This window comes from Anopheles merus, chromosome 2L (assembly GCF_017562075.2).
Source record: "Anopheles merus strain MAF chromosome 2L, AmerM5.1, whole genome shotgun sequence".
NCBI classification, from domain to species: Eukaryota; Metazoa; Arthropoda; class Insecta; order Diptera; family Culicidae; genus Anopheles; species Anopheles merus.
In genome coordinates this window covers 1232501-1257603 of record NC_054083.1, presented here as the reverse complement: position 1 = coordinate 1257603, position 25103 = coordinate 1232501, and the positions used below count along the sequence as shown (strand labels likewise).

At 41.4% G+C, this 25103-nt stretch overlaps 2 protein-coding genes and 1 long non-coding RNA gene across 3 annotated transcripts; 2 read left to right on the top strand and 1 right to left on the bottom strand.

The window, feature by feature from the left end:
- Positions 1-15597: 15597 nt before the first annotated feature.
- Positions 15598-18500, top strand: LOC121593183. The gene is made up of 5 exons (XM_041915333.1): positions 15598-15776; positions 16175-16404; positions 16469-16874; positions 16939-17246; positions 17311-18500. The coding sequence occupies exons 2-5, from the start codon at positions 16287-16289 to the stop codon at positions 18498-18500; spliced, it is 2022 nt and encodes a 673-aa protein (XP_041771267.1). The 5' UTR covers positions 15598-15776; positions 16175-16286.
- A 46-nt stretch (positions 18501-18546) lies between these two features.
- LOC121594362 lies at positions 18547-19782 on the bottom strand. The gene is made up of 4 exons (XM_041917533.1): positions 19691-19782; positions 19549-19619; positions 19332-19487; positions 18547-19267 (listed from the first exon to the last, which is right to left on the bottom strand). Exons 1-4 carry the CDS (start codon positions 19696-19698, stop codon positions 18639-18641), a joined length of 864 nt encoding a protein of 287 aa, XP_041773467.1. The 5' UTR covers positions 19699-19782; the 3' UTR covers positions 18547-18638.
- Positions 19783-20247: 465 nt separating this feature from the next.
- Positions 20248-21611, top strand: LOC121594363. The gene is made up of 3 exons (XR_006004949.1): positions 20248-20783; positions 20857-20949; positions 21035-21611. It is a non-coding gene; the product is annotated as an uncharacterized LOC121594363 (long non-coding RNA).
- Positions 21612-25103: the final 3492 nt, after the last annotated feature.

The following is a 25103-nucleotide window of genomic DNA, read 5'->3' as shown; positions in this document are numbered from 1 at the left end:
ACGCCGTGGAAGACGTTGAACACGTGCTGTTCCACTGTCATCGATTCGATCGGGTCCGGAACGAGATGCAGCAGCGGTGCCATTCCCGAGTAACAATGGACAACATTGTCTCGGAAATGTGCGCCCGCAGCGATACGTGGGAGGCCGTCCGCGCAGCCGCCAGGACAATCTTCTCCACTCTCCAAGCGAGATGGGATGTTGCGCGTCCACCAACGGCAAGGCGACGCAGGCGGACCACACGGCGGGCAAGGGACGCAAATGGCGGTCCCTCAGGCCCTGCGGCACGGCAACAACCCGTGCCACAAGGGCCACCCTAAGCTGGAAAGATACTAACCTTTTTTTCCTTTCTTTCGTTTCTTTCCAGCTTTCTTTTTCTCTTCTCTCCTCTATTTTCAGCTTTCTTCTATCTCTTTTCTCTTTAGTTCTTTTCTTGTTTCCTCTGTCAAAATTTCGTATCAGAAGAACTGCCTTACGTGCTTAGAGTGGTGACCAACGATGCAGACCCCCCATTGCCCACCCGAAGTGTGGGCGATAGGATCACAGGGACCGCGTCGCACCACGGAAAGCAGCGTAACAGCGTGCAGAATCAGCAGACCAGATCGCCGCAGAAGATGCGTCGTGAGCCAGGGTACAACCGCACACACGACTCCGCATGAAGTAATACGCACCACAGTGTATCGGCCGGGTTGGGTAAGTCGGAGAGGGGGATGGAATATGCTCACTCTTCGTTAACAAAAAAACAAGCCAAGCTCACTTCATTAGTGGGTACTGGCAGGCCTTGACCGACAGCGGTTATTGTGCCAAAGAAGAAGAAGATGATCTTGATGTTACCAAATTGCTGCGACTTCCGGACGGATGTGAGTGCCAGCTGTAAACCTCACAGCACAACTGAAATAGACAATATAAGAGAAAAATACTGTTTGATCGCGTTCTTATAACCCGCTGCGCAAATTCGAGCAGTTTCCTGCGCAGAAAATTTACATTTATTAATTTGTGTGTGACCTTGAGACGATGCAGGAGAAGCTGTTTTGGGATTTAAAGTGTTATCGATGTATTTATGGTTTATTTTATTTCGTGCCGCTGTTGATGAGACCATTCGATGCCCCTGCCAATTGAGGATGAAGATGCGTGCGTGCTCGCGTGTGCGCTTTCGTGGGTGCGTGCGCGCTTTCGTGGGTGCGTGCGCGCTTTCGTGGGTGCGTGCGCGTGCGGGCGGAAACCTCAAAACTGTTTGATTCTGATGCGTACATTTTCATCCGCTGCGACTGCAAAGTCCATGCGTTTTCGATCTCGCTACCTGAGATACAACACAACCATTGGATTGACACCACGATCTTTGCGATCGGCTCTGCTGTTGGGGGTATTCTAGGATTCTGGATTGGTTTATTACGGTGCGCGTATGGTGCTGCACCTGTCCGTCCAGAATCTCGCGGCTTGTTGGCTTAGAGTCGGTATCATGACGCCGTGCGGCCGGCACTGTCTTGGAATGGGTAAGGCTCGGTAGGTTCATGTCCTTTGTTCAAGTGTATTCCGTGCATTTGTCACGCCACGGCGGTAGACCCGGCAGCAACAAAGTCATAACAAACTCTTTCCCGGTACGGATGGCGCTTCAAAGTTCTTTTTCTTTTTATTATTCTTGTCATTACGGCCTACGCGATCATGTTGGCCTTTTCAGGACTTGACGTACACGTTGCCGGATAGTTAGCCCTTGCTACGGCGGACGGTTCATACGCGGTTAGAAGCGTTGTGTAGCGGAATTTGGGGCAAGTGTGCCATAGGGGCAAGAGTGCCACCAACATTTTTTTCCTTAAAAACTTTAGTTAAATGATCAATTGTGTATACAGTTGGTTGCTTTTCAATGACTAGGTATACTGAGCCGAATTTCATATAGATCAATCGATATTTCCCCATTGTTTTGAATTGATTTATGTTGAGTTTCAAAATTGAGCAGAATATTATAATTTTTTATTCCAACAAAATAAGCTCTCAAAAATCATGCAAACAATCAACCGAGAAAATATTTACATCACCGAATAGCTGAGAAAATGTGATTTTTTTTTGTGAAGTTAGTTGAAAAATACTTTCTTTTTGTCACTGAAAAATTCAATTACAAAAAAGTTACAACTTTTGGGGCAAAAGAGCCATCTCTGTTTGGGGCAAGTGTGCCACCATCTTTCATAGGCACGAGCTGTCAAAAATGTAAACATTGTTGTAGCGTGTTGCGGAATGGTGCCCGGAAAAGCAGAACAGTAACAAACCATATTGTGGTATAGTTAAAAAAGGTGGTTAAAAAAGGGTTCATTGGTGATGTAGGAACGTAGGAATATATACAAGGTTTATTTTAACCAGGTGGCCGTCTTGCCCCATACGAGTGACACTCTTGCCCCATAGTCCAAAACACAACGTCTTTTTGGACCCTTTTTAAAACGCTTCAAAAACAATTTTGTTTGCACATTTTTCAAGCGAAACTCATTTATAAGTGAGGAAATAGATGTAAAATGGTTATGAGATTTAAATCGGCTTTTTGACAAACACGTTTTAGTGAGTTATAACTCGAAATGCTTAAGGTGGCACACTTGCCCCAAATTCCGCTAAACGGCTTTTTAAGCGCCACAGCAACTCATGAGCATTGTCCACACGCGAGAAAGAGATAGCGCTATGGAGGGAAAAAGCACGGACGACGGCTGACAGCGATTGGCCGTCTCAGGTGAGGGGTATGAGGCGGAGCCAGGGACGGGTAGCTCGACGAGCTGCTTGACAAATTTGCCGTTGGAGAGAAAAAGAAGGCATGAGAGAATTCTCCAAACGCCATGATTTCTTCCGTCGCTTTGTACAGCGGGAACTGTCTCACTCTTGTTTCCCTCGGTTTCTTTCTACTTTGCCTGTGGTATATTTTACTACGGTACGTTTGTACAGCGGCACGTCCTAGCAAAAATTAAACCTAACATTCGGCCTTTCCTGACGCCTGATTTGCAGCCCCTGCCAGGCACTATATTTTACTGCTTTCTTCGCTATCGTATGCTTCTAAATCCTCATTGTTGACCGTATAAGTCCACAGCTTCATATTGTCTGTACTGGTTGTGGTGATATTTGGCCCTTCGCATTCTGCAGCTTTCCTGACCTTGAAACTTCCGTTTCGGTTCACCTGTGTAATTTCGTATGGCCCTAGAAATTCGCTTGCCAATTTTTTGCCTGACACAAACTGCGTTCGTTTTTTATCATACTGCTTTTTATACTCTAACTGATCCCCTCCGATTGCTTCTTTCGCTTCTAATCTTATTTCCTGTCGTTCTTCCTCAAATCTTTCGTACATTTGCTCCTGTATTAGTTTTACCAATTCCCCTGTTACAATATGTCTCATTTCTACTCCAAACATGATCTTAAAAGGTATTTTCTTAGTTGATACATTAAAGTGAGAATTCAAAGCTTGCTGGACTTGGTCAACCCATTTGAACCATTTCGTCGAATCTTCCACGTTCTGGACTGTTAAAGTTAGCAACCTCTGCTTAACTATTGCTTATTCGGATGTCACTTTGACATTTGGACTTTGTTCATTGGGAACGCATTTCTCTCTTTTAGGTTGGCAGTCATGCCGTTAATCTTGATTCATTGAACTTCTTCTTTCCTGTACTTTTGTAGCGACAAGTCGCATATCGTTTTTGCTTAAATAAATACAATGTTAGGTTATGGGCCCAGCACGTTTTTGAACAAAGGGAAAGTGAATAATCGAAATTGTGTATTGTGATGGAGCAAGAAAAGAACGATCGTCATTTTCTCCCGCTGTTTGACGGCACAAATTATACCGCATGGAAGTATCGCATGACAATACTCTTGGAGGAGCATGAGCTGTTAGAGTGCATTAATACGAACGCGGATGGGCTAGAGGTGCTGAAGGACGAGTCGGGAGATAGTGAGGCGATAGCTAGGGAAAAGGAGCGGAACCGTGAAGCGCGGGCCAAGTTAGATCGGCGATGCAAATCATTACTTGTATCGAGAATACACGACTCGCAATTGGAGTACATTCAGGACCAGAAAACTCCAAAGGACGTATGGGATGCTCTTCGGCGTGTGTTCGAGCGACGCAGCATTGCAAGTCGCATGCATTTGAAGCGACAAATGCTTACTCTTCGTTTCGAGGGCGGAACACTTCAGCAGCATTTTTTAAAGTTTGATAAACTAGTGCGGGAATATCGGGCTACTGGTGCTGTGCTGGAAGAGCTTGATGTGGTTTGCCATTTGTTAGTTACGCTCGGATCGTCATATTCGACCGTTGTAACAGCATTGGAAACAATGCCCGAGGAGAGTCTGTCCATCGAATTCGTTAAATGTAGGTTGCTTGACGAAGAAACAAAAAGAAAGAGTGTAAATCTTCGCGCACCGGAAAATGAAGCTGCATTCTCTGGCACGAGGCCAAATTGGCAGCAGAAAAGTAAGGTTAGGTGTTTTGGCTGCAAGGTTATCGGACATAAGTTATCTGAGTGTCCGAACAAAAGGCAAAGTGACACCAATACATCGAAGGCACACGTCGGTGAAGCAAGTGTTAGTTTTGTTGGTGTAAATGCGGGATGCTTTAACAAAATGGAGTGGTATATAGATTCGGGCTGTTCCGATCATCTGGTGAATAACAAAGAGTTTTTCGATGAAATGTGGCTATTGGAAAATCCGATTGAAATTGCGATTGCTAAGGATGATGTGACGATTCGTGCGGAATATTCTGGAAACGTGAAGATCATCAGCAATGCGTTCGGAAAGCAAATTGAGTGCGTGGTGCGAAATGTTTTATATGTGCCTGATTTGCGTTGTAATTTTTTCTCAGTAATGCGTGTCGATGCTGCTGGTATGAAAGTGGTATATGCAAACGGAGCGGTACAGATTTATCGTGGTTTGGAAATTGTCGCGTGTGGTTCACGTGTTGGAAAATTATATCAACTAGATTTTAGTTATGTGAAGCGTGGTGAATATTCGATGATGACGACAGGTCGAGTGTCTAAAGAGCCTGAATTATGGCATAAGCGTCTTGGTCACTTAAACGTGCGCAGTATTGAGCAATTGATTCGGAATGAAATGGTTTCTGGGCTGAAAGTGAAATGTACCGACAAAAATGTTGTGGTGTGCGAGTCTTGTTTAACCGGGAAGCAAACACGGAATCCGTTTCCATTGCGTAATGAAAAACGATCGTCGCGAGTGTTAGAGCTCATTCATTCGGATGTTTGTGGTCCAGTTACTCCAGTTGGTAACGGTGGTGTGAAATACTTCGTGTCTTTCGTAGACGACTGGAGCCATTTTTGTATGGTTTTTCTGATTCAGTCAAAGGATGAGGTGTTCAAGCGTTTTTGTGAGTACGAGGCTATTGTTACCGCAAAGTTTGGTCAACGGATCAGCCGTTTACGTTGTGACAATGGCGGTGAATACCGAAGCAAGCAGTTTGAGCAATTCCTGAAGCAGAGTGGTATCGTTGTGGAGTGAACAATTCCACATACACCTCAGCAAAACGGGGTTAGCGAGCGGATGAACCGTACCTTGGTTGACAAGGCCAGAACAATGCTGCAGGATTCCGGAATCGATAAGCGATTTTGGGGGCAAGCCATTCAAACGGCTGCATACCTTCTCAACCGCAGCCCCACGAATGCGATCGATGACAACAAGACTCCATACGAAAGATGGGAAGGTAAGAAACCTGATTTGACAAAGCTCAGAATTTTTGGATGTGATGTGTACGTTCACATTCCGAAAGAACAACGTGCTAAGCTGGATGCCAAGGCTTGGAAAGGAGTTTTAGTAGGATACTCTGTGAATGGGTATAGGGTTTGGAACCCGGAGCAGCATGAAATTGTGCACGTGCGTGATGTTGTATTTTTGGAAGGCTGTCATATTACTTCAGAAGCAATTGAAGATATGTCACACGACGATTTCTTTTTGACACCAATGAATAGAGAAGGTTCATCAGATGATGTTGAGTTAGACGATGAAGCAAGTAACAATGACCATGACATCGAATCTGCGGAAGGGTATGACACGGCTCCTAGCCTGAATTCTGATGTTGAAGTGGTTCCTGATGATGAAACTTCAAAACGACAACGGACGGTTCCTGTGTGGCACAAAGACTATGCGGTGGAATATGCAGCATACGCATTGAATGCCACAAATTATGTTGAGAATTTACCGACCTCACTAGCAGAAGCTCGTCAGCGCGAGGATTGGAACGAATGGAAAAAGGCTGTTGCTGAAGAGATGCAGTCCTTGGAAAGGAATAAGACATGGGAGTTAGTAAAGCTACCGGAGAATAGGACACCTATTTCATGCAAATGGGTGTTTGCAATGAAGCGGAGCATGGATAACCAACCTTGTCGTTATAAAGCTCGCTTAGTGGCTAGAGGTTTTAGCCAGCGTTACGGTTTCGATTACAATGAAACATATTCTCCGGTTGCTAAATTGGATACTCTGCGCATGGTCTTGGCTTATGCTAATGAAGCAAAGATGATAGTGCATCAGATGGATGTTCGAACTGCCTTCTTGAACGGCACGTTAACGGAGGAGATTTTCATGACACAGCCTGAGGGTTTTCAGACTGACGGAGATCTTGTGTGCCGTTTACATAAATCTCTGTACGGTCTTAAGCAGGCGTCTAAAGCATGGAATGATCGGTTTGACGATTTTGTTCATGGACGTTTGGGTTTTAGACGGAGTCTAAACGACCAGTGCCTTTACATAAGATCAACGAAAAACGGCATTGTTATCATCGTGTTGTACGTGGATGACCTCGTGATCGTGGGTTCAGCTCTAGAGGATGTGGTTTGTGTCAAAAGATGCCTATCAAACGAATTCGAGATGAAAGATATTGGTGAGGTGAAGTGCTTTCTTGGAATGAACATAAGCTACGATAGGGAACAAGGTGTGATGCAGATTCACCAGCGCCATTATCTTCAAGATGTCTTGCGACGGTTCAAGATGGAGACATGTAAACCTTGTTCGACACCTATCGAGTATCGTCTAAAGCTGATGAAAGGCGACGAGGATAAACGTACGTCGCAACCCTATCGTGAATTAGTAGGTTGTCTGATGTATGCAGCTCAGACGACAAGACCTGATCTGGCCGCTGCAGTGAACTTCTTCAGTCAGTATCAGAGTTGTCCAACGGACGAGCATTGGACACATCTCAAGAGAATCCTTCGCTACATACAAGGATCTCTAGATATGGGGCTCGTGTATCGCAGAGGCAGAGGAAAAGCGCTGGAGGTGTATTCGGATGCAGATTGGGCCAATGACCCCAACGATAGACGATCAGTGAGCGGAAGCGTTTTCAAAATGTTCGGATCGACCGTGGCCTGGATCACCCGGAAACAACAAACCGTGGCGCTGTCTTCGACGGAAGCTGAATTGACGGCTCTATGTGTTGCTGTTCGTCATGGGGTGTGGATGTCGCGTCTGCTTTATGACCTTGGCTGCAAGGTGGATTTTCCAGTGACCTATTTCGAAGATAACCAGTCAGCGATGAGCATCGTGAAAGACCCCAAGGGACTGGGAAGGCTGAAACATGTTGATGTTAAGCTGTTCTTCTTGAAAGACTTGGTGAAGGACAGACAGATTGTCCTCAAGGATATCCCGACAGCGAACCAGCAGGCAGATATGCTGACAAAGGGACTACCGACTGCAACGTTTCAGCGAAACTGTTTAGCCATAGGTTTGGCAAGGTGCATCGGTTGAGTGGGGGTGTTAAAGTTAGCAACCTCTGCTTAACTATTGCTTATTCGGATGTCACTTTGACATTTGGACTTTGTTCATTGGGAACGCATTTCTCTCTTTTAGGTTGGCAGTCATGCCGTTAATCTTGATTCATTGAACTTCTTCTTTCCTGTACTTTTGTAGCGACAAGTCGCATATCGTTTTTGCTTAAATAAATACAATTTTAGGTTATGGGCCCAGCACGTTTTTGAACAAAGGGAAAGTGAATAATCGAAATTGTGTATTGTGATGTAGCAAGAAAAGAACGATCGTCATTTTCTCCCGCTGTTTGACGGCACAAATTATACCGCATGGAAGTATCGCATGACAATACTCTTGGAGGAGCATGAGCTGTTAGAGTGCATTAATACGAACGCGGATGGGCTAGAGGTGCTGAAGGACGAGGCGGGAGATAGTGAGGCGATAGCTAGGGAAAAGGAGCGGAACCGTGAAGCGCGGGCCAAGTTAGATCGGCGATGCAAATCATTACTTGTATCGAGAATACACGACTCGCAATTGGAGTACATTCAGGACCAGAAAACTCCAAAGGACGTATGGGATGCTCTTCGGCGTGTGTTCGAGCGACGCAGCATTGCAAGTCGCATGCATTTGAAGCGACAAATGCTTACTCTTCGTTTCGAGGGCGGAACACTTCAGCAGCATTTTTTAAAGTTTGATAAACTAGTGCGGGAATATCGGGCTACTGGTGCTGTGCTGGAAGAGCTTGATGTGGTTTGCCATTTGTTAGTTACGCTCGGATCGTCATATTCGACCGTTGTAACAGCATTGGAAACAATGCCCGAAGAGAGTCTGTCCATCGAATTCGTTAAATGTAGGTTGCTTGACGAAGAAACAAAAAGAAAGAGTGTAGATCTTCGCGCACCGGAAAATGAAGCTGCATTCTCTGGCACGAGGCCAAATTGGCAGCAGAAAAGTAAGGTTAGGTGTTTTGGCTGCAAGGTTATCGGACATAAGTTATCTGAGTGTCCGAACAAAAGGCAAAGTGACACCAATACATCGAAGGCACACGTCGGTGAAGCAAGTGTTAGTTTTGTTGGTGTAAATGCGGGATGCTTTAACAAAATGGAGTGGTATATAGATTCGGGCTGTTCCGATCATCTGGTGTATAACAAAGAGTTTTTCGATGAAATGTGGCTATTGGAAAATCCGATTGAAATTGCGATTGCTAAGGATGATGTGACGATTCGTGCGGAATATTCTGGAAACGTGAAGATCATCAGCAATGCGTTCGGAAAGCAAATTGAGTGCGTGGTGCGAAATGTTTTATATGTGCCTGATTTGCGTTGTAATTTTTTCTCAGTAATGCGTGTCGATGCTGCTGGTATGAAAGTGGTATATGCAAACGGAGCGGTACAGATTTATCGTGGTTTGGAAATTGTCGCGTGTGGTTCACGTGTTGGAAAATTATATCAACTAGATTTTAGTTATGTGAAGCGTGGTGAATATTCGATGATGACGACAGGTCGAGTGTCTAAAGAGCTGGAATTATGGCATAAGCGTCTTGGTCACTTAAACGTGCGCAGTATTGAGCAATTGATTCGGAATGAAATGGTTTCTGGGCTGAAAGTGAAATGTACCGACAAAAATGTTGTGGTGTGCGAGTCTTGTTTAACCGGAAAGCAAACACGGAATCCGTTTCCATCGCGTAATGAAAAACGATCGTCGCGAGTGTTAGAGCTCATTCATTCGGATGTTTGTGGTCCAGTTACTCCAGTTGGTAACGGTGGTGTGAAATACTTCGTGTCTTTCGTAGACGACTCGAGCCATTTTTGTATGGTTTTTCTGATTCAGTCAAAGGATGAGGTGTTCAAGCGTTTTTGTGAGTACGAGGCTATTGTTACCGCAAAGTTTGGTCAACGGATCAGCCGTTTACGTTGTGACAATGGCGGTGAATACCAAAGCAAGCAGTTTGAGCAATTCCTGAAGCAGAGTGGTATCGTTGTGGAGTGGACAGTTCCACATACACCTCAGCAAAACGGGGTTAGCGAGCGGATGAACCGTACCTTGGTTGACAAGGCCAGAACAATGCTGCAGGATTCCGGAATCGATAAGCGATTTTGGGGGCAAGCCATTCAAACAGCTGCATACCTTCTCAACCGCAGCCCCACGAATGCGATCGATGACAACAAGACTCCATACGAAAGATGGGAAGGTAAGAAACCTGATTTGACAAAGCTCAGAATTTTTGGATGTGATGTGTACGTTCACATTCCGAAAGAACAACGTGCTAAGCTGGATGCCAAGGCTTGGAAAGGAGTTTTAGTAGGATACTCTGTGAATGGGTATAGGGTTTGGAACCCGGAGCAGCAAGAAATTGTACACGTGCGTGATGTTGTATTTTTGGAAGGCTGTCATATTACTTCAGAAGCAATTGAAGATATGTCACACGACGATTTCTTTTTGACACCAATGAATAGAGAAGGTTCATCAGATGATGTTGAGTTAGACGATGAAGCAAGTAACAATGACCATGACATCGAATCTGCGGAAGGGTATGACACGGCTCCTAGCCTGAATTCTGATGTTGAAGTGGTTCCTGATGATGAAACTTCAAAACGACAACGGACGGTTCCTGTGTGGCACAAAGACTATGCGGTGGAATATGCAGCATACGCATTGAATGCCACAAATTATGTTGAGAATTTACCGACCTCACTAGCAGAAGCTCGTCAGCGCGAGGATTGGAACGAATGGAAAAAGGCTGTTGCTGAAGAGATGCAGTCCTTGGAAAGGAATAAAACATGGGAGTTAGTAAAGCTACCGGAGAATAGGACACCTATTTCATGCAAATGGGTGTTTGCAATGAAGCGGAGCATGGATAACCAACCTTGTCGTTATAAAGCTCGCTTAGTGGCTAGAGGTTTTAGCCAGCGTTACGGTTTCGATTACAATGAAACATATTCTCCGGTTGCTAAATTGGATACTCTGCGCATGGTCTTGGCTTATGCTAATGAAGCAAAGATGATAGTGCATCAGATGGATGTTCGAACTGCCTTCTTGAACGGCACGTTAACGGAGGAGATTTTCATGACACAGCCCGAGGGTTTCCAGACTGACGGAGATCTTGTGTGCCGTTTACATAAATCTCTGTACGGTCTTAAGCAGGCATCTAAAGCATGGAATGATCGGTTTGACGATTTTGTTCATGGACGTTTGGGTTTTAGACGGAGTCTAAACGACCAGTGCCTTTACATAAGATCAACGAAAAACGGCATTGTTATCATCGTGTTGTACGTGGATGACCTCGTGATCGTGGGTTCAGCTCTAGAGGATGTGGTTTGTGAGAAAAGATGCCTATCAAACGAATTCGAGATGAAAGATATTGGTGAGGTGAAGTGCTTTCTTGGAATGAACATAAGCTACGATAGGGAACAAGGTGTGATGCAGATTCACCAGCGCCATTATCTTCAAGATGTCTTGCGACGGTTCAAGATGGAGACATGTAAACCTTGTTCGACACCTATCGAGTATCGTCTAAAGCTGATGAAAGGCGACGAGGATAAACGTACGTCGCAACCCTATCGTGAATTAGTAGGTTGTCTGATGTGTGCAGCTCAGACGACAAGACCTGATCTGGCCGCTGCAGTGAACTTCTTCAGTCAGTATCAGAGTTGTCCAACGGACGAGCATTGGACACATCTCAAGAGAATCCTTCGCTACATACAAGGATCTCTAGATGTGGGGCTCATGTATAGCAGAGGCAGAGGAAAAGCGCTGGAGGTGTATTCGGATGCAGATTGGGCCAATGACCCCAACGATAGACGATCAGTGAGCGGAAGCGTTTTCAAAATGTTCGGATCGACCGTGGCCTGGATCACCCGGAAACAACAAACCGTGGCGCTGTCTTCGACGGAAGCTGAATTGACGGCTCTATGTGTTGCTGTTCGTCATGGGGTGTGGATGTCGCGTCTGCTTCATGACCTTGGCTGCAAGGTGGATTTTCCAGTGACCTATTTCGAAGATAACCAGTCAGCGATGAGCATCGTGAAAGACCCCAAGGGACTGGGAAGGCTGAAACATGTTGATGTTAAGCTGTTCTTCTTGAAAGACTTGGTGAAGGATAGACAAATTGTCCTCAAGTATATCCCGACAGCGAACCAGCAGGCAGATATGCTGACAAAGGGACTACCGACTGCAACGTTTCAGCGAAACTGTTTAGCCATAGGTTTGGCAAGGTGCATCGGTTGAGTGGGGGTGTTAAAGTTAGCAACCTCTGCTTAACTATTGCTTATTCGGATGTCACTTTGACATTTGGACTTTGTTCATTGGGAACGCATTTCTCTCTTTTAAGTTGGCAGTCATGCCGTTAATCTTGATTCATTGAACTTCTTCTTTCCTGTACTTTTGTAGCGACAAGTCGCATATCGTTTTTGCTTAAATAAATACAATTTTATGGACTTCCAAAAATCGCTGTCCAATTTTCTAGCTTCCTTATCGTTTCCTGAGCATTAGTTGTTTTAGTGGGGTACAGCTATACAAATTTTGAAAATCCATCTACCACTGTGAGAATATATTTGTATTGTTCTCCTGTTGTATCCATGGGCCCGACATGATCTATATGCAATGTTTGCAAAGGTCTATCTCCTTTCTCAATGGGATGCAAATATCCTTCTCTATTCCCTTACTTTTTATTGTACATAATGCACCGTACGCAATTATCAATTACTTGCTTTTCTTTTGTTCCAAATGAGATATCCAGTACTTTTGCTTCAACCCATGAACAATTTTCTGAGTGGCGAAATGTCCATTATTATGCTCAATACTAATTATATCCTTTTCCATCACTTTAGGTATAACTAATAGATCAATACCGTCTACAGTTTCAAAAACTAAACCGCCTTTCAGTTTATAAGATTCGTAGTGCCTGCTAGCAAGTATAGCTTTGAATAGTTTCATCTCTCCCGTATAGCTTTGATAGTTTCATCTTTCTTTTGCGCTTCACCTATTTTCGCTGTCACATCATCGTTCACTATCATTACACGCACAGGATAACGACTTAAACAATCTACATGTTTCAATCTGGTTCCTGGCCGATGTTCCGTATCAAAAGTAAAGTCTTGTAAATATACTACCTACGACAACACTTCCCGAGGCACTTCCGATTTTTGCAACGTTTGCTTAAACGCAATACAATCAGTCACTAATGTGAATCGCATCCCCAAAAAATAACGACGAAACTTTTTCACTGGTAAGTAAACCGCTTTCGCTTCTAAAACGTAGCTATGCTTTTTCGCTTCCGCATCCGTCGTCTTCTTACTCCAAACCGCTACCGGGTGCAGTTTTCCTTCAAAACGCTGGAGTAACACCGCACCATACCATCCTTCGACGCGTCTGTATGCACTTCCGTCTCCGCTTTCCTCTCGTACAGCCGCAACACCGGTTCACTCGCCAAAATCTCCTTTAGCAGATTAAAAGCGTGCATCTCTTCATGACGCATCACGAACACCGCATCGTTACGCAATAGATTGGTAAGAGGTCGAGTAATCTGCGCGTAATTTTTCACGAACTTCCTGAAGAATCCGGTCAACCCAAGAAAGGCCTGCACAGATTTCACGTTTCTTGGCACGCTAAACTTGGTCACCGCACTGATCTTTTCCGGATTTGGCGAAATGGTACCGTTTTCAACGTAGTGTCCTAAGAAAAACACTGACGACTGCATAAACTTACACTTTTTCCACTTCACCGCGAGCCCGGTCGCCGCTGCCGTTAAAAGCACTCGTTTTGTTTTTAACAAACATTCTTCCTCCGATTCTGCGTACACGATCAAATCGTCCATTTAGATTTCTAACACTCCTTCATTGATAAGGTTTAGAAACACATGGTTTACAAAAAGCATAAAAACAGCAGGCGAGTTGAAGAACCCAAAAGGCGCTCGATTGAATTCGTAAAAACCCTTTTTCGTTACAAACGCGGTGTATTTTTTGCTCCTCTTATCGATCGGAAAATGGAAAAAACCGTTTTCCAAGTTCATCACTGAAAACCACTTTGCATTCTGGAGCTTTTGCAACACTTCGTCGATCACAGGGATTGGAAACCCATCTTTTTATATCATCGCGTTTAGTTTCCTAAAATCCACGCACACGCGATTGCTGCCATCCTTTTTCTTTACCACCACTACGCGACTGGCAAAATCAGACGTCGACGGTCGCACAATTCCTTTTGTTAACCATTCTTCTACATCAGCTGTGTCGAACTCATTTCATCAGAGGGCCGCAAGTACATATTTTCAGTGATTCGCGGGCCGCATAGTTGATGATAAAAAATATACCCCAATATTTATATAGCATACTGTTTAAAATCATTATTGCTAAACAAATTGACTTTTTATGCTCCGGTAAAAGTAAGGCTCAGCCCTCTACGTTACGCTAGCGTTACGCGTAACGCCAATTTACCACAAACCCAAGCAGCATTTTTTGAACGCCTGTTTTAACCGTCGTAGATAAGCAAATTGATAGATAATAATGTCTAATAATCGAAACTTTATGAATGTTCAGCAATCATTCATAAGGTTTAGATTCATTGATAATTCATTAAAATAAAAAAAATAATTATATGACTATTACCTTACGATATTTGATATTCATCAATGTAATTTAGTTTAATAATTACTTTTAAAACGATTAAAATATTAAAATGCTTATACATTTCTAAGCCCACTGCTGGTGTAAAACTATGATTTTAAAATTATAATCAATGTGAAAATTTATTTATTAACCTAATTCATCGCCCTTATAATAGTGCCTTTAAACTAAATGTAATTATGATTTAAATTGGCCACAAACGTAGATTTCATAGACAATAAATACATGTCGTATTTTTCATAAACTATTTTTCATAAACTATGTATAATACTTGTATTTCATAATTAAATTTCGTTGATATTGGTTAATCTTAAAACATAAAACTTTTATTTTCATCGCAGTTTTAAATATTTTTTATTTGAAAAATAGTCTCTGGTCGGTCGCATGGATGACAAAACTAAAATAAAAATGTTGCTTGGGAATGTTTCAAGGTATGTAACGCTTCTCCTATGTAACGTAGAGGGCTGAGCCTTACTTTTACCACATTTTGGTAAATTACGATAGTTTTATCTGACGAAGATTCGTGGTGTGTGATCCCAGAAAGATCGGTAAATATTTTTTGGCACTTGAGCCGTTTTAAATGATTCGCGAATTGAGGTATGGACTTTGTGAGCTAATCTATTAATAAGCTATGTATTGCAGGGCTTCGGCATTTCGATTATTTGAATCCTTAATCTAAATTCCTCTATCTTAAGCGTAAGGCTGGAAATAGACGAACCGAGATCGTCGCGGTACCGCGAAATTCGCGCCTTGTTTATAACAGTTGTAGAACAGTTGAGCTGTCAAATCTTCCGCGCCTCTAATCGCGCCTGCTGTTTCGCAGTGATACCCAACTTTGGTATTGCTGAGATTTTCGCGATAGCGAGAACCGATTATTTTTACTTTTTCTGATGGGTTTGTGTGAAAACTCATGTCGCGAAACGAGTTTTGTATTTTTTTTGAACTATGAACTATGTGAAATAAATAATTTAATTCGCAAGTTGATTAAAAAAATCATCTTAGCACATTAAATCGTCACCAACCCTCGGATGGTTCGATACACGAACCGCGATTATCTCGCCTACCTGTCAGATTTTATAACAGAATTGACAGCTCAAGTCATACGCGATTTTCGCAGTACCACGACGATCTCGGTTCGTCTATTTCCAGCGTAACATTTTTATGGTGGCATGGTTATGAAAAAAAAACAGAGATGGATCCAATCGAAAATCAAAAAATTTAACATTCTAAGGTCGCAGCCGTGTAGATCCGTACGGAACAATTCGGAGCCGACTGAAGCCTTTACTCGGCAGTCGGAGGCATTGAGATTGTCAAAATCGGTGAGACCCCAAATGACAATCGGACAGCATCTCACTATAGCGAGCCCGATGTCAGCTTGACGTTTCCATACTGAGACGCTGTCTTCGGCTGCCTCCTCCATACTGAGCAAGCATTGTCTTACTCATCGGCATGGTGAGTAACAGAAGTTTGGCGCTAGCCAGAATGCTCACCATACAAATTTTCTCATGAGACGATCTGGCGCGCCCCGTCGATTCGATGATATGCCTTCCCAGGCTGCAAATGACAGCCCGAAAGACCAATACATCTTAATTATAATACATGGTTGACGAGTTCACTTGCTTTTAATGCATATTTGTTGACTATTTGGAATGAAATATTAAAGAAAATATTGAAATTTTGATTTGCTATTATTAATAAACACGTTTCGTCTCTATTCGGCTCGAATTTCTTTAGATTTGACAATGTATACAAAACAACACGCTGTGGAAAACGTTGATCGTGTTTCTTCTTCTGAAAGCTTCATCTTCTTCATGGTGGTATTTTGACCCCAGCCGATTGTTTACTTTCAGATGTCATATCACACACAAATTGATAGCGAGCCATTGTTGCAGCCATATCTTGTAATTGAAGCGATTTGTGATTAAAAATAGTTTTGTCGTCGTTGTTTTCGTGGAAATCACTATGAATAAAAGTTTCTCGAAGCGTATCAAATATAATTCTTACTTGTATCGCCACCGTGATCGTTTGGAACATGAAAACCAGATAGATGACGGTGCCGGCCCTAGTGGAACTTCCAATGGTATGAGGTTTATTGCAATTATGTATTACTTCATTTATAACAACTATTTTTATACGGGTTGCAGTAGCTGAACAAGGTATGAATTCTTCACAAGGCAGTGATGCACTTGCACAGGATAATATCGTCGGTGAAACTTTCTACGAAGGGGAAGCTGCTTATCTATCAGAAGCTGATGATGATGTAATCGACTATTTAATGGAAAGTTCGGATGATGATATAGATCCAGCAGCATCAGATGACCCATTCTCTGCTGAAGATGCTTTGCGTCAATGGGCAATATCCACAAACCAAACATACGACTCGATTGCCCAAGTGATGGATATAGTTCGAAAAGTGAGTTCCTGTAACCTACCTAAAGACGCTAGAACCCTACTAAAAATCAATCGAAATATTTCGGCTGATATCCTGACGGTAGAAGGTGGTCAGTACTGGTATTATGGAGTGCAGAAATGTCTCACGAACAAGCTAAGGTACATTCATGAAAATGCTTCTGTCTTACTTTTCATAAACAAACTAATGAATGTCTGTTTGCAGTTATACATCTCTGAATTCGGACACCACACTCTTGCTTAATGTATCCATCGATGGTTTACCGATATTTAAAAGCAATAATTTACAATTCTGGCCGATTTTAATAAATATTCATAACATGCCAGAAATTCCTGTTATGATTGTTTCAATTTACAGCGGAACAAAGAAACCTAGCATCGAATATTTTTTAAAGCAGTTCATCGAAGAAATAAACCTATTAACTAGCAATGGGGTACAAATCAACGGCGTGAGAGTTGATGTAGTGGTACGCGCCATAATTGCCGATTCACCAGCACGGGCGTTTATAAAAGGTAAAACAAAATTGCATTTTATACTTCTAAAGCACAAACTATTGATTTAATTCGTTTTTTACAGGTGTCGCCAACTTCAATTCATTTGATGGTTGTTTGAAATGCACTACCAAAGGTGTCAAAATGCAAGGAAGAACAACTTTCCTTGATTGTAGCGCACCAAAAAGAACCGATAGACATTTTAGAAAGCGGAAGTATGGTGGTCATCATAAACTTAACTCGCCACTACTTTTGTTAAATAATTTTGATCTTGTGAAGCAAATAATAGTTTGTGATCAACTACATTTGATAGATCTTGGTGTCACCAAACGGATATTGATCGGCTTGTTGTTTGGTAAATTTGGGTTTAAAAAAAAATTGTCGTTTGCTGAAATAACGACAATATCTGGTATGCTAATGACAATCCAATTGCCAATAGAAATCCATAGAAAATTTCGATCGTTACACGATGTGAATCACTGGAAAGGCTCAGAGTTTTCATCATTTTTATACTATGCAAGTTTTTCGGTGTTGAAAAACATCATGAGTGATGAACAGCACAAACATTATATGTTGTATTTCTGTAGTATAACATTATTCTCCTCGAACATCTACAAAGAACATTGGCCGCTTGCTAATAATTTAATTACTCTTTTTGTAAAAAAGTATGTTGATGTTTACGGACCACAGTTTATCTCGAGCAACGTTCACAATCTTACACACATATTCGAAGAAGTAGATGAATTTGGTCCACTGCGGACGTTATCTTCTTATATATTCGAAAATGCTCTACAACACATAAAAAATTTGTTGCGTAACGGATGGAAGAGTTTGGAACAAGTTATTAATAGAATTGCAGAACAAGAAGCGTATTATGTCCATAAAAAAGATGATATTTCAAGTTATCCATCTATTAAACAGAGAGGTAACATTACCACTCTCCATGTTCGCAAAGGATTTTGCTTGAAACCTGGACACCGAGATGGGTGGTTTTTAACCAAATCTGGAAATGTTTGCCAGTACATTAATGTAGTTGCACAGGAAAATGTAACAAGCCTAAAAATAATCGCCAGAAAATTAAGCAACTCTACTCATTGCTTTGATTATCCCTTTACATCTAAGCTGATTAATATGCACCGTGGAAATCTCCGTAGCTTTGAGGAAACAGAAGTACAAATTGATTTACAAGATGTGAAATGTAAATTGGTAGCTGTTCCTCTCCCAAAAGACAACGAATTCGATTTTGTTCCGTTAGTTCATACGTTAATTGAATAAAACAGAAATGTACATTTTAAATTTAATCTTTATTGAAATTCTTATGGTTTTCATATCACATGATGGTATTTCCGAACACATTTAATAAATTCATTTATTTCTAACTTACATAACGACACTGAGCAACTTATACGATTTCTAGCGTCGATGATGAGAAGTTCTAACTAATCCAACTAAGTTTAGCCTTTGACCACCATGCTTGAATTTGTTTTGGAAAAATCCTTTGATTGCTTTATCAGATGGTGTAACACCTCCGTATGTTCCTATGTCTTTAAATTGCCTAATTATATTTTTGTATTCGAAAAAGCATATTTTTTCAATGGGACGACTTATGCCCGTCCACGTGATTTGAGTCACTAGCTCCTTTGTAAATATTATGTCCATAGCCGCATGCATCCTTTCTTCTGAACAATCTGATGGTAGACGAGTTTCTAAATAGTCATTGAAATTCTTTCTAAACTCAGGTTCCGACAATCTTTTTTCAAGCGTGTCCAGATCTTTTTTGTTTGCTAGTGGTTCCCACTCAAAACTCGACACAGCCACAAACCCTGGACGAGGAATCAATTTGTCAGAGACAATGTTGAATTCTGAGCGCATCAATTTGATTTGTCCTTCCAAAGCTGCTATTCTCTTGTTTGATATCTCTGCTTGCTGTCTTTGCTCCTGTTGTATTAAGTCCAGTTTGTTGATAATTTCGTTCCATAAATAATCTCCTTCAGGTTGTCTATTGGTTTGTGTTGAACAGGATTTTTGCTTCGGAAGTGGGTCTGGAAACATAAAACATGAAAATTAGCATGCAGTATTGCCATCAAAAAGGAAGACTCTGTTTACTTTTTTGCAAGTGTTGTCGTGAGGTGCTCGGTGTTTGGATGAAATTTTCGTTATGTTCTTCGTATGTTTGTGTTTTATCTGAGCACGAGGATAAATCTTCCAAAACATCCGGATGTAAATGATGATAGGAGTTTATTTCAACTGGCGGAGTAGAGGCTAGAAATAAACCATTCATTTGTAAATGAAGCGAATACCTCGTCTACGTATTTACCCTTACATGCTTGATTGATCGGTAACAATACAGCCTTCCCATTTTTCATTTGAACGATGAACCTCGGACGTTTTGCGCTGAAAGTATGGAAATATGTTCGCGTGAGAACGACTAAATGCAAAACACTTTTTTTCTACAATGAACTCACTTTTCCATCCTGCGTCCCTGATGGTTTATATAGCGCTATAGTTGCGTGTCTATCAGCGGAGGAGCGTTGGACCAATCACTACTGCGGTGGGGATATGTACTGCACATTCGAAGGAACGAGTTCAAATCCATTCATCAAAGAATCAAAAGGTAAATCTATATCTCTTACACTAAATAATAACCTAACATTAGAACGATATACAACACACACCACAGCTTGTCAGCGAAACGCACAATGCAATACGTGTGATTGACAGTGCGCGGCTCAACAAGACGACAGAATGACAGCAACAAAGCTTTGATTTTTTTTGCTGGCAACACTGCATGTTTTGACATTGACATCAAAATACATCGCATAGGAAAAACATCGCTGGTGTTGTCAATGTCGGTCTAAACTGGTGTTATATAGACGTCTTTCGGCGGACTTTCGGTGACCCGAAAGACCGCCGAAAGACGTCTTTTCAGCTGTCATTTGCAGCCTGGGTTACCACATGATAGTGAGGTCGGATTTTGGATCGGCTGCCGATCTTGCTCATATGAGTTGAACGGTCTGCCGTATGGTGAGGGCTCCGTGTGTGGCTGTGTGATGTATGTGTGCATATGTGATGATTCGCGAGACGGCATAAAGTGTTTTGTTTGGAAGAAGGTTTCGTGCTGAAATTTAAAATTAGTGCGATTCCCTGTGCAATATACCGGTTTTGTGGCAATAATACAGTGTTTATTTAGTTCATTTTACTGCAGTGCAAGTTTTTTGCAAGATATATCCGTGATAAGCCGAACGTATAAACAAGGAAGAAAGCAATGAGACAACAGGGTTACAGCAAAATGCAATAGCTGGATTAACCAGATAAGTATAAGAAATTATCATTTAAAACAGTGGAAGATGTTCGGAACAGGAATTGTTAAAAGATTAATTAGTTATGCTTTGTCGTCCTAATGTTTCAGATTCTTCTACAGCGGATATTTGATGGCAAAAAGCGAGTGAAAAAAGAATGCAACTATGGACGGACGGCATAAACCAACTCGATTAAACTACTATACATACCCGTCGTTATCGTTGTACCAACAATTATAAGGGAAATTATACTGTGAAGGTAAAAAACCAGACTTCTTTTTATTGAACCTACTAAAAATAATATTACTATTGCATTTTGTTTCTTTATTTAGCGTATGCTGCACAAAATTGTCCCGGTCTGCCAACCATTTCCTCGCGCCCTTCTGATTCGATTGCTCATGATCAGACTGTGCAATTTTAAAATGGTAAGTTCATCCAAACTATACCTTTCCAGTACATGGTAAATTTTGACGTAATTAAATAAATAAAAAAATAATATGGTCATTTCAGCATACATAACGGAATGCAGCTTACTTTTTGACAACGATTTTTTTCCAAGTTTCATAAGACGTTCAAGTGCTATCGCTATGAGCTGAAATTTTAATATAATAGACATATGAGGAAAGGGTCAAAACAGTAGCTAGATAGGATAACATACAATACGAAAATCATGCCCAGCATCGTGCTATCTATCAACCAAACACATCATTAATAGACATGCTCATTATAGACTCGCAGGACGACTACATTTGTCCCGTCGATTACAAGCAGATAGGATAATATAGAAAATAGGATAGGATATTTAGTCAAATGAGATCAAAGCTATATGTTTAATTCAGAGAAGGTATTGTAACATAATGGTACACGAAAGATTGAAAAAGGGTAAGGCGGAAAATACACGACGCGCGTTTCCGCGCCCGCGGAAACGCGTATAAAATCCAGCCATAGGAATTAAATGTCATTCGAATGTGCTACAACGGAAACGCAGAGATGCTCATTCTGAATATCTCTGCGGAACTGTTATGCACGTTTGAACGCGCCCGCGGAAACGCATATCGTGTATTTGCGGCCTAATATATATTAAACTAAATCAAGCTATTTATTATACTAATATTTAGGGATAGTATAGCTGGAGTGCAAGTTCAAGTATACAATCATACACGTTACCCGGCCCTCTGGTACTAATCTAACACGACATCCAACATAAAAAAATATTCCATTCATTCAACAGGTTCGAGTCTTGTTCGTTCGAGATGTCTAGCGGAGCACCTCCATATAACTCTATACGTTTCTTCGAGTTGGATGTCTGGTTCGATTGGTGCCTAAGGGTCGGGTTTAACAAAACATAATTTTACGGTTAGTATTATACACGCAAAGAACACAGATTAAGCGTATTACCAATATATTTGACGAATAGTTATATTTACTTTACTAAACTTTAGTTCAACGTATACATATATTGCGCTATATAATACAACTTAAATAAAGCAAATCATCCCCACAAATCAGGGTTTCTTTTCAAATTTATCTCAACCGTATTAGTTTTTATCGCATTTTATTTTTAAAACTTTATCGATTTGGTGTAATGACCTGCTCCATCATGCCAGCCTATTACAACGTTTGAGACTCATTCAATACGACGCAGCTGGATAAATCAGTCATTGCAGCCGGACGGGGCTCGATCCACTCTATACTTGAACCTACGACTCCGCGACGGACATGTCCTACTCCACACTAACCGTATTTGACGATCCAAAATTTACCACCATTAATCTGAAATACCAAGCAAAAATAATTTTAATGAAATTACATAATAAACAAAAAAACACCATAAATACCTATATAATCCAGATTTAGGTTGATCTTTGTTACTAACTATAAAATCAGAACAGAAATCTAAAACAAACGCTTCAAAAAGCACCTACAAATTATTCAAAAAAAAATCTTACACACATATAAAGCACTACCAATTATACAACAGTACCTTACCGCGTAACAGGCTATGCATGATTTTACCGCACTACCGTCGTTCATTGAGCGCCGCATTTTGCTGCTTTGTAACTGCATCGTCCTAGCGCGCGAGGAACAGCCTATGTACAGCACACCCGGGATGATGAACATCAGCACATGGATCGACACCAGCCACACCGCGGTTAAATTCAACACAATAAAAGTTTACACACTGTCCCTTCCACCCACTTTCCACCAGTAACTTCCACACGCAGCACAAAATTCACACCGACACACAATACCACACAACACACACCGCAGGTACAACAGATATGACGTATATGCAGCCATGGCCACACGAAACAAGAACGCACTTTGAAAGGCGTGAGATTTGACTTTTTTTTCGATAATTCACTATGGCCACTCACCATGGCTTTCTCACTACTGATTCGCTCACCTCTGAGAAGATCGGATTTTCTATTCAATCCGATCCAAAATCCGATCCTGTCAAAAATTTGACATTTTTTGGCCAATTTTTAGGGGGACCCATTGTCATTTGGGACCGAACAGAGCCATTTCTGACTGCAAACTAGCCGTGCGACTACCGATGACTTCAACGGTTTCGAATGGCTCTGGACGGCTCTATAGCAGCGGTCGGCAAACTTTTGAGGCGAAGGGCCAACTTTAGCAAATGATCGAGTGCCGCGGGCCAGGTGAATGCGGGTTTTTTTTTATTATTGCGCTTACATTATTACATTTTAATGTTTTAGAAACATTTTAGGTATTATTGTTGTTTTTTCTGTAATTATCCATCATCCAAGTATGGTTCCAAATAATGATACCTACTTTAAAAACTAATTCTAATCTTTAATCATTAGCGAATCGACAATAAATGGCCAAAAATGTGATCAGTCAAAACATAACAAAAAGGGATCAATATCGCTTCCTGAAGACCCCATCCTCCCAAGCCGCGAAAAATATTCAAGATATTCTGGGAAAAATTATCGAAGTAAAAATAGATTCAGTTATTTTAAAAATGCTTTATGGATAAGTAATGCCATGTCAGATCAATTGATAACTGATTCCTTATGAAAAAGCACTTTGATAATTGTTGTACTCGTAAACAGCAACAGTGTGGAATCGTCGTTCTCGTTAAAACAACAGGGATTTTTAATTATTTGTTTTTCCTTTCAAATACGATCGAACATATCCCTAAAATAGTTTAAAGGGAAACCAACTGATTTGTGTTAAATTAAGGAAAACGAATAAAACAAAATAAAAAAATTATCGCGTGAAAATGTATGAAGCTGTTTCACAATATTTAAAATGTTGTATTGGATGTTTTGCGTTGGTGAAAGTGTAATGCTCTCCTATCAAAACCAAGTCGCATCCAAAACTTTAAATAAATTTATTGTAACCAGGCTTTAGTATATCTCATCAATATTAAATTTCGTGTGCGATTTCATTCATTCCAAAAGTCTTATTGTCGTGTTGAAACAATGTTAAAATTACAAAACGGTTGCATTAACACAATTGACAAATTCATAGGTTTATCATGGGATTATCTTCACCCGCTCTAACAAAACATTAATTGCACTTTGAATAGTAACATCCCATGAGACAACGGAAAACCTCTATCAGTACCCTCACCTTGACACCTCTATCAGTCGAACTCTTACCATGATGACCAAAAGTGTACTAACCAACGTAGAAGCGTGCGCGATCAACGAATGACGCCCCGTAGCGTCTTAAATGGACTGCGTACACAAGTCTGTCGTCGCAAAAGAACGTGTCTGCGTTTTGGTGATCAACATCTTGTACTATTAGGCAACAATCAAAGCATCGCAAGAGAGCCCAGGTTTATTTTTTGGCATTTGGCCCACGGGCCGGACTTTGCCGACCGCTGGGTTAGATCATTGGAGAAAAGTTCAGCGATATATACACATGATATGGCGTAGATGGTAGCAAGAGTATTTGCATTTGTTAGATACAGATTGGTGCAGGTGTTTATTTGCCTGTTTTGATCTCATAGTTGTTATTGCTTCCATTTCTTGTTCGGATTCTTCACATGAGTCAGCTGTTTGTACAATTTGTTTCTCTTTGTTTTTTCTCTTAATTTTTCAATGACGATATCTTAGATCTTATTTTTTTTGTTTTTTTTTGTGTTTTTGTTTTGTTTAACTTGCATTCTCTTGATCTCTGTTTAACTTGCAGAAACTCTTTGTTCTTCAAAGGGATTCAACGGTACAACAGATTACCCGGAGAAATAAGGAATGCGAAAAATTTATATGATTTCAAACGTAAGTGCGTCATCTATGTTGTGCGCCGGATCCATTAGTTGGTTCTTGGCGAGCCACCTAAGGGTTACATTAGATTCTCCTGCTTCGGAAGGTAGTGCCTTGGAGCCAGCCATTGGTGCCAGAGACTCTAGGGCCAGCGGTTGGCACTAGTGCAACTGGCCATATGCATGTCGCAGTTGTGTCCTGATAAGTGGTGCGTCAGATCCATTTATTGGTTCTTGGCGGGCTACATAAAGGATGCTAGGGAATACCATTGTATTCGGTGGAGTATGACCCATTTTTTCTTGATGAAACTATGTTGGTCATCTTGGGTGTGCGTATGACTCGGA